We start from the raw sequence: 15,602 nt of genomic DNA on the forward strand, positions 1-15,602 counted from the left end.
AGCTTCCCTGAAGTTGTTGTCCATGTTTGTGTGGTGCTCATTCTGTAGAGGGAGATTGTATGAAGATATCATACAAGATAGCATGTCCCAAATGCTCTTTGTGTGTCTTCTAACTGGGCACAGCTTGTTCTGGCTCCTGTTTCAATATGACCTTTCCTCAGCGTGAAATAGACAGGTACATTCAGTGATTCTTAGACTTGACAAGCTTTAAGGAGTGTAGGGGAGAAATTCTTCATGTGCAGAGGGATATTTTTTCCCCAGTATCTCACTCTGCAAGTAAAGCTAGACCTTTGGTCTCCTGCAACCTTCCCCTTCACTTCTGTGTTCACCTTCAGACCTTTAAGAATGCAAAAGGATCAAGCAGCAATCATTATCTCTTACTAGCCTGTGCTGTGTTCCCCCTTCAGGTAAGAAAAGAGCTCCTCTCTATAATGAACTCCACAGGGTCTTGGGGGAAATACAAATAGATTGGAGATAGGATTGTGTCATTCCAATAAAAATGAGCCTGCTAAGAAAGTGGTGTTGTTTTGCAGGAGGAATTGGACAAAGGACCCTGAAGACCATGGAGGGAGACTGTCTGAGCTGCATGAAATACCTGATGTTTCTTTTCAATTTCTTTATATTTGTAAGTATTTGGAATTCATTTTCTTTTCTGGATCCCTGTTTCCAGCATCCTGCTGTTGCCCAGCAGGGTAGGCTATAGTGTGGTAAAGTTGCCACAATACAGAATATCCCCTCTGCTGTGCACTAGCAATCACTGAGCATTTTGCAGCATCCAAAGATGCCCAAACATTCAGCAAGGCAGCACAGTGGTCACTGTTGTCTGAGTTATTGCTGTCCTTGACAGGGGAAACCACAGGGAAAGCTGTAACTAATGATGCACATAGTTCATCCTTGAATGGCAGAAGAAATTGTTTTCTAGTCCTGGGTGCCCTGCTGAGGTTTTCACTCAGGAGCAGTAATTTCCCTACCACATGTGGAGTCATTCTTAGCTGTTTTTGTTTTTGAAAAGAAGGGTGGGAGTGCCCAGCCACCCTGGCCTCTGTGGCAGGTATGGCTCACGTGAACTGTCCTCTACAGATGTGGCAGCAGATCAAGACTGTCTTTTAGCAGTAGGGAGGGAGTAAACAGTTGGTAGAGTGATGTGTCAAGGAAGAAAGAAAGGTCCTTTTGCTGCATATGATTCATTTATTGAGCAAGAGATACTAAGAGTAGCATGTCAGAAGTGATCTGCACAGCATACCTTTGCAGAAACACAAATTCCCCAAATTAACGTCTTTGATCAAAAGATAGCAATGAATCCATTTTTCTATAGCAGTTGTTTTATGCTGACCTGTCTCCCTCTCTCTCCTGTCCTCGTGCTGTGACAGCTGGGAGGAGCATGCCTGCTGGGACTCGGCATCTGGGTCATTGTGGATCCCACAGGTTTTCGAGAGATCGTGGCTGCCAACCCCCTGCTCTTCACAGGAGCGTACATCATGCTGGCCATGGGAGCAATGCTCTTCCTGCTGGGCTTCCTGGGCTGCTGTGGTGCCATCCGTGAGAACAAATGCCTCCTGCTCTTTGTAAGTGCCCTTGCAGTTCCTGTTGGCCTCTTGGTGCTTCCCGTAGGGGTGACTGGATAGATGATAATGGCTGGGATGAGCACAGGAATGGGTACCTGGTGTTGTAGTCGTTACTCCTTCACATGATAAGTACGCTTAGGATATTTTACACACTGCTAGAAATAGAGATAATTTGCTTTTGCACCTATATAGATTTGAGCCCAGTCTGGGAGCATATAATAAGCACAGGAATGGGTGTCTGCTGTTGTAGTTGTTATTCCTTCACATGACAAGTACACTTAGGATACTTCTACGCACTGCTAGAAATACAGATAGTTTGCTTTTGCACCTATATAGATTTGAGCCCAGTCTGGGAGCATATTTTGACCTTTTTAAGTTTTCATTTGAATTAACCCCATTTGGTTGTTTGGTCCTTTTCTACATTTATAAACTGACCAAAAATGGTCCTTTCTTGGCTACTCAAAACCCACTGTTCCACTTGTAGATTCATTCCTTGGGGGTCCACAACAAAGGAGGGAACACTGGGGTACAGCCCCTGTGCAGGGGAGCCCTCCATGCCAGCAGAAATGCCCAGCCCAGAACTGCATCATAGCAGTCACTGCTGTCATTGCTGCTCTCAGTAGCTGGCCACTCCCTGATGCAGCCTACTCTGTTCCTAAAATTAACCAGATTTGATACCTTTGGACAAATTTTCCCCTGAATGACGGGATTAAATTTCAGCCCATGGTGGTCATCAATAATTACAAAGAAATAAGTCACTTTTGCCCTTGCCCCCCACTCCTCCCAAGTTCGAATACTGAAGGATTTCCAGCCATTATCTCCTTCTGGAAAGCATTGCCAATTATGTACTGAAAGACAAAGACCATTAGTGTTCTTTTTCTTTTTATTTTTTTTGTTTGTTTGTTTTTTTTGTGGTTTTGGTTTGTTTTGGTTTTTTTTGTGAAATGTGATTTTTTGTTTCTCCCAATGGGTCTGGTGGCACTTTGGGTTTGTTGTGGGTTTTGGTTTGTTTTTTTTTTTTTTCATTTTTAAAAAATCCTGTTCTTACTGTATTTTGTTAGGCTTGTGTCTTGCACAGCTACTCCATGGTTCAAAAAAGGCTTATCTCTAACTTTAAACAGGACAGGAAAGTCCTCTTTCTTGAATGCAAACCCATCTTTTCCTAGAGATGAGCGTGGCTTCACTGAGATAAATTCTCTCCAGCCCTTGGCTCCCATATGCCTGGAGTTCATAGCCTGCAAATGAGAGCCCTTCTGGGGGAAGCCACTCTGGGTTTGATTTCTAGTGATTCATCTCAGAAGTAAATCAGAAAAATAAATGTATCACCTGTGAAGTCTCTGGAGATCTGCCCAGAGGAACCTAATAAAATGGAAAAGATGAGGCCCAATGAGCCTGAAGTTACTTCAAAGCCTGTCCTTGTCAGATTAAGAAACTAAAAATGAAGTTTGATGAGAAATGTTGTTGTAAGTGAAGGGGAGAGTAATATTTTCAGTCTGCTGCACACAGACTGGTGACCTGGCTGGGAAAAGGGAGCTCTTGGCCATGTTCTCTCCTGATACAGGTTTGAATGTTTCTCCATGTATTTTAGTTATACTCCAGTACACTCAATTTTGTGGTTATTACTTTTCTTACTCCTAGAGATAGTTCTGAGCCCTGCTGCTTTATTTATTTACCTTCATTATTATTTTATTTTGAACAAAATGTGAGAAAAATATGAGCTGGAAGTAATGCCCCAGACTAGGAGAAACTCTAAAAGTAATTACTGGACAAGGAATTATTGTTCCATTTTGATCATTCAGATTTTTGAGGGCTTTTTGTATCAACACCAACTCAGCTAAACATCCAGCCATCTCATTTTCAGCAGCGTGAAGCACTTGGATAAGGGAGAAGAAATATGTTTCTAACTTCTTTTTTGGGGCCACACCAGTTGATTTTAAAATCAGCTGATCTTAAAACATCCGTGAAACCCAGAGTCTGATAGGAGTATGTTTTAGACACTGAATAGGCAAAATATTCATGACTGTATGCCAGAGAGACTGGGAACACTTGCAAAACAGAGAGTGTAAGTCTTTGTGGGGGTGGTACCTGGGGAGAAGTTGCTAGATCAAATCAAGTCCACTTACAAAGTTGTTAAAGAATTGATGAGCCAGAGAGCTGCTTGAGTGAGATTTCAGTGATGCATAATGTATGCCTGAAGCTTTTAGTCCAAATGTAAACAGAAGATAGAAGGGACAAGACAGATGCATGTTCTCTAGGTTCTGGTTTCAGTGTTTGCAAGGACTTTTATTTTTCATTATGCTGCTTGTCTTTTGGTAAAAAATAACCCCATCGCTGTGGAACCTAAAAGGAACAAACAGTGGCCTGTAAATCAGACACTGAATGACTTGTCCTGAAGGTCCTTTGACTGCAAAACAACACTGTAAAATCAGAATCCAAAGTACTATTGAATGTACAAAATTGTGTACCAAGGGATATTTGTGTACTTGAATTCAGGTACAAATAAATTGTGTACCTGAATTCAGGATAAATTGTGCACTTGAATTCAGCTTTGTTAAAAGAAGAGCCCATGTTAGCTTCATTTGGCTTAGTTTCAAATGCAGGCATCCTGTTTTGCACTCCTGTGAAATGGATATAGTAGCCCCTCAAACTTCTCAGCATAAAAATGCAGGTCCAGGTCCTTTGAGTTAAAGATGGTTGATGCTCTTTTTGGAACAGCAGTTCTGAAACTGGAACATTGGCTGAGTTATGAAAAATAAACACAAAGCATTATTTTGTGGAAACTTCTAATAGACCACTTCTGTGAAAACTCCTGTAACCACCACCTGGAGCTGAGGCAAAAATTTTGAGGGAGCCCATTTCTTAGGATGTTCACCTTGGATGTGGGGAGTATCTGTGTTCAAATGTCAAGTGTCAAGCTTGAATTTGAATATGAGGTTATTGTGTCCCATGCATTAACCAGCTGGCTCCTTTGTGCTCTCACATATCAGTAATCAATTTAATTTTTGGAAGGAAAACACGTTAAGCAGATTTTGACTCTCCTTCAAATGCAGAATGGGAGCAAGTTCTGAAACACTGATGATCTATCTTTTTCTCATCAACCCTAATGGCTCCTTGTGGGTTTTTTCCTACTGTAACTTAGAAATCTGTAATGCAGAGTGCACAATATAAGTGTAAATCAGTTTGGGAATGATAATGAAGCTTATCACAGATAATCTGGGAATGACTGCTTCCACTTCTGCACAGACCTGTGCTGAACCTTGAGTGAACATGTGCCTCCCAGTAATCAGTAAATGAAATGCAATTAGCAGGGTGATGGGATTAATCACTTGATCACCACCTTAGACCTTAGTGACTATGCTGAGATCCCTTGATGGATGATGATGTGAATTTGCAAAGCGTCTTCATTCTCATCACTTGTTCTTTGCCCTCCTGTGGTGAAATTAAAACAGTCTCTGAGCAGGAAAAAAAGAAGCCACACAGAAAACTCTAGCAGTAAGAATAAATTAGAGAGTTAACTAGTTCAGTAAAATCAAGCAATAGCATGCTATTAAAAAACCAAAATCTCTGCTCATCTGACTTTTCTTGTTTTGTCATTTGAGCCCAGGCTCCTTTTTTTTTTATCCACTGCAGAAACAGGAAGACAAATGTGATAGGGTTGTGCACGTGCTTTTCCAGTGGGGGAAAATCACTTAAAGCTCTCATAATTGACAACAAAACAACATTTTGCCCATTCCAAGCAGATAGTTTGAATTCTCTCTCCATTATTGAAGTGCACAATGCACAGCCTTTCAGACAGTGTTTATAAATAATTGCTTGGTGATCACAATAGTACTTCTAGCCCTGTCTGCCTGTTTTCTGTTTGAGAAAGACCTTCTATAAACTTCTCACACAAACACACAAAAAATCCAGACTTCTCTTGTATTTATTTTTACTTGTTGCTTCATTTATCTTCATTGGTAACATGTACCAATTTTATTACCCTCTACATGATGTGGTCTTACAGGGTTCTCCATTCACTTTTGCCTTTCTCACACAATGCCAAAGACTGAGTTAATGTCTTAATATTTACTCAGTTCTGTAATAATCTCAAAATCTGGGGGCAGATTCTTGGCCTGTTTGAATTTTAGACAGGCTGATTCAAATGGTAATTTCTCTTTATGGCAATAAGAATGTAAAAAATGTCCACCTAGTTCAGACCTACGGTTACTCAAGTCCATGATTTTGTCTACAAGAATGGAAATAAATGCCATTTTGGGAGAGAGTATGAATCTAGCCACTTTTTGCTCTGTCCCTATAGCTATTCCTCAGCACCAACATTCACTGTTTTAAGGATGTTAAAGGGCACATCCCTGTCTGTTCTTTTTACTGTTTCATAATGACTGAAGCAGCATCAAGTTAGCACAAGGCATCAGTGTCACTGAGAACTGGTCACAAGAACTGGCAGAGTCTGAAGTGGAAGCCCACAGGAGTCCCATCACTGATCCTGGGCTGGAAACACTCCTGAGTACCTGAGTGTTCTGGGTAGACAAGGTCCCAGGAGCAGCACCCTCACAGCAGCATGCCAGTGTCTGGGGATGAGCCCTCTGAAGTGCATCTGATTTACTTCTGTGGGCTGGGGGGTGAAGGCACAGTGGACCACTCAGGCTTGGTAACCTCACTGAAACAAGGTGCCTTTGGCAAGCTGAAAACCATATTTTAGACTGAAGCAGCAGAAGGTTGCAAAGGCAACAGGATGAACTATAGTTCCAGCTTAGATTGAACAGCCATGTGCCTCTCTGTTTTACTTTCCTTCCCTTTTCGTAAAATTATGATGACATAAGTGTAAAGAGTTTTACTTCAACCTGGAGGCCTGTTTCCCTTTCACTATCTTTTAGTGTGCAGGCTGTGCTTTCTGTCAAGTCTGCAGTGTGCTCTTATCTTAAGGATGTGAATATGCACACTTTGGATGCCATACAAGACAGGGATGGTACTTGCATAACCAAATTAAATTATTATGGTGTATTATCAACTTTCTGTAGAGGTCCTGTGTGGTTAGTACTTAACTCAGTGCTGCCCCATTGTGTGTGGGGGATAGTAACCAGAGCTAATTTTGTCCTGAAATTTAAACAGCCCATTTTAGGTCATAGATATGAATATTTGAGGGTATATCCCACCTCCTCCTTCCACACAAGATAAGCTGTGATTATATTAACAGTAAAATTGTGTTGTTTGTATTGCAGTCAGGGGGATGTGTGTGCATTGACACATGATACTATATTTGTGTCTGGACAGTTTAACCTCTGTGAGCATGTCCACAATTATATAACTTTTGCATCAAAGTGGGCTTTACTGGTTTGACCTGGTGCAGGTTTATCAGGGGATGCTATGGGTTCTGTAACCTTATACACTTTTACTCATTAGAACCAGGCAAAAGTGTCACAAGATCCCATGTCCTGTGATGAGGAAGTTTGACCTGGTGCAGGTTTATTAGGGGATGCTATGGGTTCTGTCACAAGATCCCATGTCCTGTGATGAGGTCAGAGAGGGAATGTGTGTGCTTCAAGTGACTGTTTCATACAGTTTCTTAATTGTCAGGGGGAAAAAAAGTTTCCTTAGTTATTTTTTCCATCTCTTTGGTGTATTCCTACAACCTATTCCAGACATTTAATGCTATGTTTATGGTTTTTATCTTCTCTCTTCCAGTTCTTCATGTTTATTTTGTTAATCTTCCTGGCGGAGCTTTCAGCTGCAATCCTGGCTTTTATATTCAGAGAAAATGTAAGTATCTGATGGTGGGCAATCTCTGGACCTCAGTGGGGTTATACACAGCTGGAGCAGGGTGTTAGAAAGTGGATGATTTCTCTGTACAGTGACTGTTTCAAATATCAGCAAGCCTCATTCATTACTACCCTGTCTGCAGAACTGCCAGCATGTCAGGGAATGCTAACTAACCTGGCTAGTGCAGGGTGGAGAGCTTATGGGGACACACTTATTCCTGAAGTTTTTAGAGTCTTTTAAAGTCTTTCTGACTCTCTTTCAGCCAAACCAGCTACACATTCCATCAGAGAGAAGTTTTATCATAAAGTCACACTGTGATTAAAAGCAACTATTTTCCTTTTTCAATATAACATGGGTTTAATATTTGTTGTTGAAAACTCCTGTTTTCCAGACAGAGGCAGTGCTTGCTCTGCAGTGCAAAAAAAAACACCAATGAATCTTCTAATCATATTCATTCTTGATCTTGTGTTCTGCTGCTCACCAGATTCCTACCCATGCTGCTTGTAAGATATCCCCCCTGACCTGCCCTAAGCAAATCTCACCCCACTTATTGCCCTGCTTAGATTTGTCCTTTTCTCCAAAGCTTCATATGATGTAGCCTTTCTCTATTCTTCTGCAATGAATATTGTTATATGGCCATCATCCCTGTCCTGGGCTAGTGGTAAACTTTTATTACAGTAGTAGTAACCACAATCTCATTTCCTTCTCTAAACAGCAAAGGTCTGTGAATTTTTTTTTCATTTTCACACATATGCAAAGGAAAGCCTGACTGAAGTAAGTCCATCCTTCTTGGAGTGATGGCTTTGAAAAAACATTGGCTGGTAGATGTGGTCATTAATGACTGTTAGTATTTATTTTGCTTATTTTGCCTCTGCCAGTAGCAGGAGAACATACAGCACATTTGCTGTACTGAACGTGAGAGAAATGTAGCAGAAGCAAAGAAGGGCTGTGTATAATGATGATTTTCTTAAAGCACTATATACTTCTAATTGTATTCATTTTTGGAAGCTTTTAATAGAAAAGAATCAAAACTTAGGAAGCTCACAGCAAGAGAGTGTGGTATTTGTATAGTAGGATGGGCTTGGGGGGAGGTAGTGAGAGGACTTTCTTCTATTTATGAGCTGGTGGTCTTTTGTCTTTGCCTCAGATCTGAAGGCAGTGGGGAAGGGATGGCACTGTGCACATAGAATGGATGCCCCATTCCAGTTTAGGCTTTGAGATCATGCCCTTATGGAAACACCTATAAACATAGTGCAGAATGGGGGGTCTGGTGGTCATTAAGGAGTTTTTAGAGCATTCCTTTGGTTCAGCACAAGGAGAAGACCACACACATAGAAACTGGCCTGCAGACCCAGGTATGTGCTTTGTCACAGAAACAGAACACGGTCCCTGGGGAGCAGGGGCCGGGTGAGCAGCTCCCAGCTGATGGCTCCTTCCTCCCCCCTTCTCTGTGGGAAACTGGTAACAGGTACAAGAAAATGCCCAGGCTTGCTGCAAGTCCTGGGTGCAAGGTGACTGCACTTCTGATTGTCCTCCTCACTTACAGCTTGCTTCTGGGAAAAGCATCTGTACCTTCAACACCCACGGGAGCCACAGGACGTGTGAGGTCATGTTATCTTGCAAGATAAGGTCACAGTGGTTATTCTAGATTTCTGTGGCATCTGGCAGTGATCTGTGAGATAAGACTTGAAGGGGAACAAACTTCTATCTTTCTTGAGCTTGTCTCCGTGTTTGTAGCACCAGTTTCCCACTCTGTCAGAATGATTGACAGGAAGGGCTTAAATGGGAAGGAATGAACAATGTCAGATCCCAGCATAGCTGGGGATGGCTCCATGCAGAAGTCAAAATTGATCTGTGAGTTCTTGTGGTTTGTTCTCTCCTCAGGTTTCTCCTGGAAAAAATAACCCTTGTTTTGGCATTTCTGTAAGTTGTGGCGGTAGCTCCTCTGACTTGGAAGCTACTTGTGGCCAATTTTGCTGTCAGCTCTGGGTTAGGGTGAGCTACATGGATATACAGAGGTGGTGTTTCATTGATCCTCTGGTGGGAAGAATTCTTCATAGTAGCAATTTAAGGACAAGAACAGATGTGTTTTCTCTTCCTTGCAAAATAAATTACTTTCAGGTCATATGCTGGCAAATGCACACTTAGCCAATTTAAATTTCTTTGAAGTTTACCAAGCAGGGTTCTGTGATGGTTGCTGCACCAGTCCTTATGGCTGTGGCCTTTCTGGGTGTGTAAAATGAGACGAAAGATACACTTTATCTGTTTGCTTTATAGATAATGTTCAGTGCAGCTCTCTGTTGTATAGTTTTGCATTCAAACCAGCTCCCAAACACTCAATGTTGTTAAATTATTAACAGCTAAGGGAGTGAGAGAAATAAAGAGACAAAAATAAGGGAGAAAAGAGATGTTTTCTGCTTAGATTTGTTGTGGGAAGAAGAGTCAGTGAAGCAGAGCAAGGTGGTGGGGTAGGTGAAGGTCATGTTCACAAAGGTGAGCTACTGGGATCTGCAAGTCCAGCTGCACTTCCAGAGCTATTTAAAAGCAGTCTCTGAAGAAGAAGGCTGCTGTTAGTTAGCTAGGGGATTACCAGAGTTTCTCTTCCTTAGAAAAGGAAGTTTTTGGAGTGGAGAACCCTTTATCATCTAGAAGATCCCCCATAAAATAATGACTTTCATGAACACCAGAAAGACTGTGAAAGAGCAATAGGAATTGCTCTTTATATGCTGTTGAGAGGTCTGGATGGGAAAAACCCTGGGAGGATATTTGATTCTTAGTGAACTGTCTTAGCAAGCAAGAAAGCAGGATGGTATGGAACAGAAGAGTGCAGTGGCAGGCTTTAGGTGGAGTCCAGATGTTTGGATTTTTAGCTCCAGTTCTAGCAATTAATAAGCAAGTCACCTTGGATGCTAGTGCCTCTATGTCCTCAGACATAAGGCAAAAAGCTAAAGAACATGAGCCTTCCTCAGCTGAGTGGACAGAGGTGCCTCAGATGGAAGGCTCAGCAGGAGTGGGAAGGGCAGCACTGGTGACTGCACCTCCATGCCCTGTACTGTGCCAGACCCAGCAGAATGCTCCAGGCCGATGTAGATGGGCAGGAGTGTGTCCTGTTTCCCAGCAGGCTCCATGAAGGCAGCTTCTTGCACAGCATCCTTGAGAGCAGCACAGCATGAGAAGGCTGTGACCTTCCTGGGCAGTGCCAGCATGCCTGTGTTTTGCAGAAATGCCCTCCTTTTAATAAACCCCTTTTATCTGCTGCACTAATCCCAGCAAAGCTATTTTTTGAACCAGTGTGACAAAACAGTCTCACTTCATTCGCTGCCATGTAAATGTATGCATGCATGTGCTGCACTGGAGGCGCCCCGCCCAAAACACAGCTGAACAGCTCCTTATTGTTCATGGCTGTGGCTGCCACAACTGTGTTGTCTAAGCCTGTGTGAAGCTCCAGTTTTATCAGTAAGTTCTTTGCTCTCTTCCAAATGTTTCTTGCCATAGAAGACCAATGTGCATCAATCTCATCAGGTTCCAGGCTGGTACTTGTTTCAGCTGTAGGAGGGCCGTGGGCATGGCAATAGGACTGTCTTATTTCATCCTCTTTTGTCAGCAATTTTTTAAAACAAGAAATTTTTTTTGGCCCCATTCTTCTGAACTTGAGATGCTCAGGATAAGCAGTTTAACTGATTCCAAAATGGAATCAGTTATTTTCCTGGCAAATGTACTCTTCCAGCACTAGTCTTTCTTTTAGGCCAAGTGTTGTAAAAATCACACACAAACTCTGAACAATTTCCTCTGGGATTGCTGCTGTCAAAATAAAGGTTTCACTTTATATTTAAATTACTCTTTTGTTTTAGACCCCAACAAAGGCAGCTGGCTGGGATTATTACCAGCAGTAATATCAGTTTCAAAGTGTGTGCTTCAGGAACAGACGAGCATCAAAAAAATGTGCTGCTGTCTGCAGGGTTGGATGCTGTGTGGAGTACAGAGGGAAAGGGAAGGAAAGGAGGACACCGAGGACATATTTCAGCATCTTCTAACCTCACCTTCCCTCCGTGCATCAAATTCCCAAAGGAAAAATGCTGTGTCCTCTGGTATTTTAATGTTCAAAAGCAAAAAAATGAGTCCCAAATATCTGTCCCAAAAAAAAAAAAAAATTAGTAATTAAATGGTATAATTAATTAAAGGTAGTGAGATTGAGCTAATTGCATGTATTCAAGTATTTGTGACAAAGTTTTACCCAGTACTGATGTAGTAATTACATTTGGCCTTTGTTTACATTTGTAAAAGCGAAGCCAATATTAGGTGGTATCCAGGGTCTTTTTAAAAGTCACTACAGTGGGCTTTTTTGTCCTTAAATTTTGTAATACAAATGAAACAAACAGTTTTGTGCTTGTGCTTTTGTGCCCACCCATAGAGCTCATACATATGGATGTGTATGTGAGATATTTCACGTTGCATATCAAGAACCTGAAACCAGCTTGTAGCAGTCTCTGTTACTGCGTCAGCAGTGCTGTATGAACAACAGGAGGGAATAGAAAGGGTATTTTTCAGGCAGCTTAATTCCTGATCCTACAAATATGCAACACCACAGCAGTGCTGGAGCCAGCCAAGTCCAGCCCCCTTTACTGTGGCTTTTGCAGTGGCAGGAGATTTTGCCTGTGTGGATCACAAATCACAAGACATTTTGGAGAAAGGACCACACAAGTCCAGATCTACTGGGAACATGAAAGAGGATTTCTTGAAGTTTTTGTCCTGAAGTGACAGAAAGGCAACAAGATTGAACTGGGATGTTCAGTTTAGCATAATTATTAGGATTGTATGCTCATTGTTCCTCCAGAGAGTCATCCTAAGTAAATGTAATTTCAAGGTGTCTAACTTCTCAAGAAGACTCTGGAACAAATTGTTTGTGCATTTAATCTGTTTTACTGTAATTATAGATGGGGTAAATGAAATTCCAATCATTTATACTGTTGACATTTGGAAAAATGTTTACATTATCTAAATAGAAAGAGGATTTTTTTTCTTCCTGTATGCAGGTTAGTTTAGGTAATTGAAAGCATTGTCAAGCAAATGGCATTTTTTCTGATTCATAAGATGACTTGACTAGTTCCTATTAATGAAATTTTTGTACTTCTTTTTAATTTCTAGAAAGTTTTATGGCTTGTTAAGGCTTCATTCTGCTTTCTCACACACTGAAGTAAATTCAGAGCAGCTCCCCTGTTGTTAGTAGGAAGTTAACTGGTTTGACTGAAAAGTGGAGAGGAAAATCAAGCTTTGCTTGCAGACCTCATGGAGCACAGCAAGTGAAAATACAGTTTGGGTGTGGATTTGACAGTCTTTCTAAAATCTGGTTCAGGCCTGTTTCAATTAATTAAATACTTTCAAATAGTGCTGAAAATATAAAAAAAAAATAAAAAAGAAACCCAAAAAACCCCAAGAAAAAATGAAAACCAACCAACATTTGAGTGTAAACATTATTTTAGAAGTACAGATATAGTTTAGTCCCTGATTTTAATGAGTGACAGTTGTATTCAACAGGTACCCTTCACCCTTTACACAGATATGGCTCAGCGAATCGCTTTTCAAATGTTTCTCTGGGGTTTGCAAAAGAAAAGAACAAACCCAAAAAACCAAAGAATCCCTATCATTTACAGGAGGGAGCTTTGGGAAATGTTTGGGGAAAATGTTGGCAATAGCCTTTACATTTCCACCTGTTCTGTGCATTTCAGCTGACCAGAGAGTTCTTCACCAAGGAGCTGAAGAAGCACTACCAGAGGAACAACGACACGGACGTCTTCTCTTCCACCTGGAACTCTGTTATGATCACAGTAAGTCAGACCACGCCAGTCCCATTCTGCTCGTGGTCAGTGGCCACCAACACGATGCTCAGCCCACACCCTCAGCTCTCCCAGGGTCAGCCTGCTTCAACCATCCTGTCGTGTCCAGCCTGGCACCAGGGCTTGTGGTTGAAGAGAGGTGAGACTTTGGCTGGCAGTCAGTCTTTCCCAAATGGAGCCGCCACCAGTCCTGAGAAAGACACTCCTAGTGACTGCATCGGGGTCACCTGATTTGCCAGAGCCTGAGGCATTGGAGTACCCTCAGTTTTCAAATATTGGGCACAGAGAGCAGTGGAAGTGTCTGCAACTGGGTATCACTGCATTTGCTCCAGGCCTTTCACCTTGCGGACTGCTTTAGAATTATTCCCAGCCAACAGCAGCCAAAAGCTGGCATTAACAAGTGTTTTGTAGATAACAGCAGCTTAGGCAGGACTGTGCCTAATTATGTCTTTTCACTATAGAAATATTAGCTATCAAAACTGACTTTGCTGTTACACCCCTAATTGGGCAGGTTACAGGTGGACTGTCATTGGAACTGCAGTTGTTATTACCTACCACAAGGAATTCAATCTCTGTGTGTGTGTGTACACATGTGTTAGTGCTCTGTACACCCCACGGTGCATCCCTTCAGGAGGGAAAAGCGGGATGTCAGCTTCTGCAGATGAAAAGTCAATTTTAATCTTTAAAGGAAAGGATGATTGCTGCCCTTCATGCTGATTCAGGACTTTAATAAAGACATTTCCTTTTGCTGACTGAAAGGAGACGGAGTCAGAGTATGACTTGAATCCTTAAAAAGCATCTGACTGGAATCCTAAAGAGGGATCTGACTCAAATCACCCAGCAGTGCTTAGCTGCTGGGGAGAACCTGGCCATTAGCTATGGGGAGAAAGGGTGGTTGGGAGCCTGGATCGTACTGCTGGGTGATCTCAAGCAAGTCATTCTGGATATGCCCCAAAGCCCTGTGTAGTTTGCAGCAATATTCCCAGTAGCACCTTAGAATCTACAGTATGACATAGAAACATTGGGACTTCATAAAGCTTTAATGAAACAGAAGCTCCAAGGTACCAGCACAACCACTTTAGTGGAAGCAATGGCTGTTTTGTCTCTGCTTTGACTAAAGCTTTGATCCCTATGGGCATAGGTATTAGATTTCTCAAGTCTGCTTTGAGGGAAAGGTGTCAATTCTGTCTTCCTTTTTCTCTGTGCCTCTCCCTAGTTTGCCTGCTGTGGAGTGAATGGACCAGAAGATTTTGAGGATATTCGTCACTTTCCATATTCCTCTTTGGAAAAGGCGATACCGGAGGCTTGCTGCCAGCGAGAGCTCCAGAGCCGGGAAGGGATGTTTGTCAACAAGGAAGCTTGTCTAGAAGGCATTGACAGGTTTCAGAACCGGCAGGTAAGGGAGGCTGAACACTAGGAAAGGGAACTTCACAGTGGGCAGAGACGGCTGCAGTGGTCATGGGTAGCTAGTGAATCTGGCAGGTCCTGACTGTACCTCACATCCTAATTGCACTCCTGCTGACAGCTTTTGAAGTGATGGTATAGGGCTGATTTTGAAAATCTCCTTTCATTGCATACGCTGCTAAGTCCTTGTTGTGCTATATCATCAGAAATATGAAGATTTTCCTAAGGGATTTAGAAATAAGATGGAAATCTAGCTCAAGTTCTGTTGTGTTTATGAAGGTTAGAACTACCTCTGAGAAGATAATTAGCAAGCCAGCACAGGTCAGGTAGGATAGGATGGAGTTGACTCTCACTGGCTGGAGGAATGGTTCCAATTTAGTTCACAAAGACTCCTAATCAATATATACAATCAAAATATCAAAGGTTAAACAGCCACAGAAAACCATGTCTGTTTTCTAAGGAAGAGAAGTATTGGAAAGCTGCATTTCTCTGCTTCTTTACTCTTTACTATAGAAAAAGGGCATTTCTTATAGCTGTCTTCCAGTACCTACAGGGAGCCTACAAGAAAGCTGGAAAGGGACTTTTTAGAAGGACATGTAATAATAGGACAAGGAGGAATTGCCTTAAACTGAAAGAGTGTAGTTTTAGTCTAGATATTACAGAAGAAATTATTGACTGTGAGGGTGCTGAGATGCTGAAAAAGGTTGTCCAGAGAAGTTGTGGATGCCTCATCATTAGAAATGTTCACAGCCAGGTTGGATGGGACTTTGAGCATCCTGGTCTAGTGGCAGTGATTTGACTGTAGCAGAGGGGTTGGAAATAGGTGATCTTTAAGGTCCTGTCCAACCCAAACCATTCTGTAGTTCTAATCTATGATTCTTTTGCCAGGTTTCTGTACTAGGCAATTTTTTGCAATACTGGACTATGACAAGACAGTTCATCCCATTGATGCAGGGTCGAGTTTCCTTCCAATGCCACCAAGACATGAGGTTTAACAAACTTTCCAGCAAAGTTCCTGATTGTGTTCACCTCAGCATTAGTT

At 42.0% G+C, this 15,602-nt stretch overlaps 1 protein-coding gene across 3 annotated transcripts in view; it reads left to right on the forward strand.

The window, feature by feature from the left end:
- Positions 1–15,602, forward strand: part of TSPAN18 (tetraspanin 18) — a 121,938-nt gene that overhangs the window by 99,952 nt on the left and 6,384 nt on the right. For all 3 annotated transcript variants that reach the window (XR_005630042.1, XM_039730948.1, XM_039730947.1), the window contains exons 4-8: positions 534–625; positions 1,371–1,565; positions 7,248–7,322; positions 13,049–13,147; positions 14,373–14,552. Coding sequence is in view for 2 of the 3 variants with exons in the window: in XM_039730948.1 (XP_039586882.1) it covers positions 563–625; positions 1,371–1,565; positions 7,248–7,322; positions 13,049–13,147; positions 14,373–14,552 (612 nt within the window). In the remaining variant the exon portion in view is untranslated. The remainder of the gene's footprint in view (positions 1–533; positions 626–1,370; positions 1,566–7,247; positions 7,323–13,048; positions 13,148–14,372; positions 14,553–15,602) is intronic.

The sequence above is a fragment of the Passer montanus genome, unplaced genomic scaffold (assembly GCF_014805655.1).
Source record: "Passer montanus isolate IOZ18808 unplaced genomic scaffold, ASM1480565v1 scaffold75, whole genome shotgun sequence".
In the NCBI taxonomy this organism is placed as follows: Eukaryota; Metazoa; Chordata; class Aves; order Passeriformes; family Passeridae; genus Passer; species Passer montanus.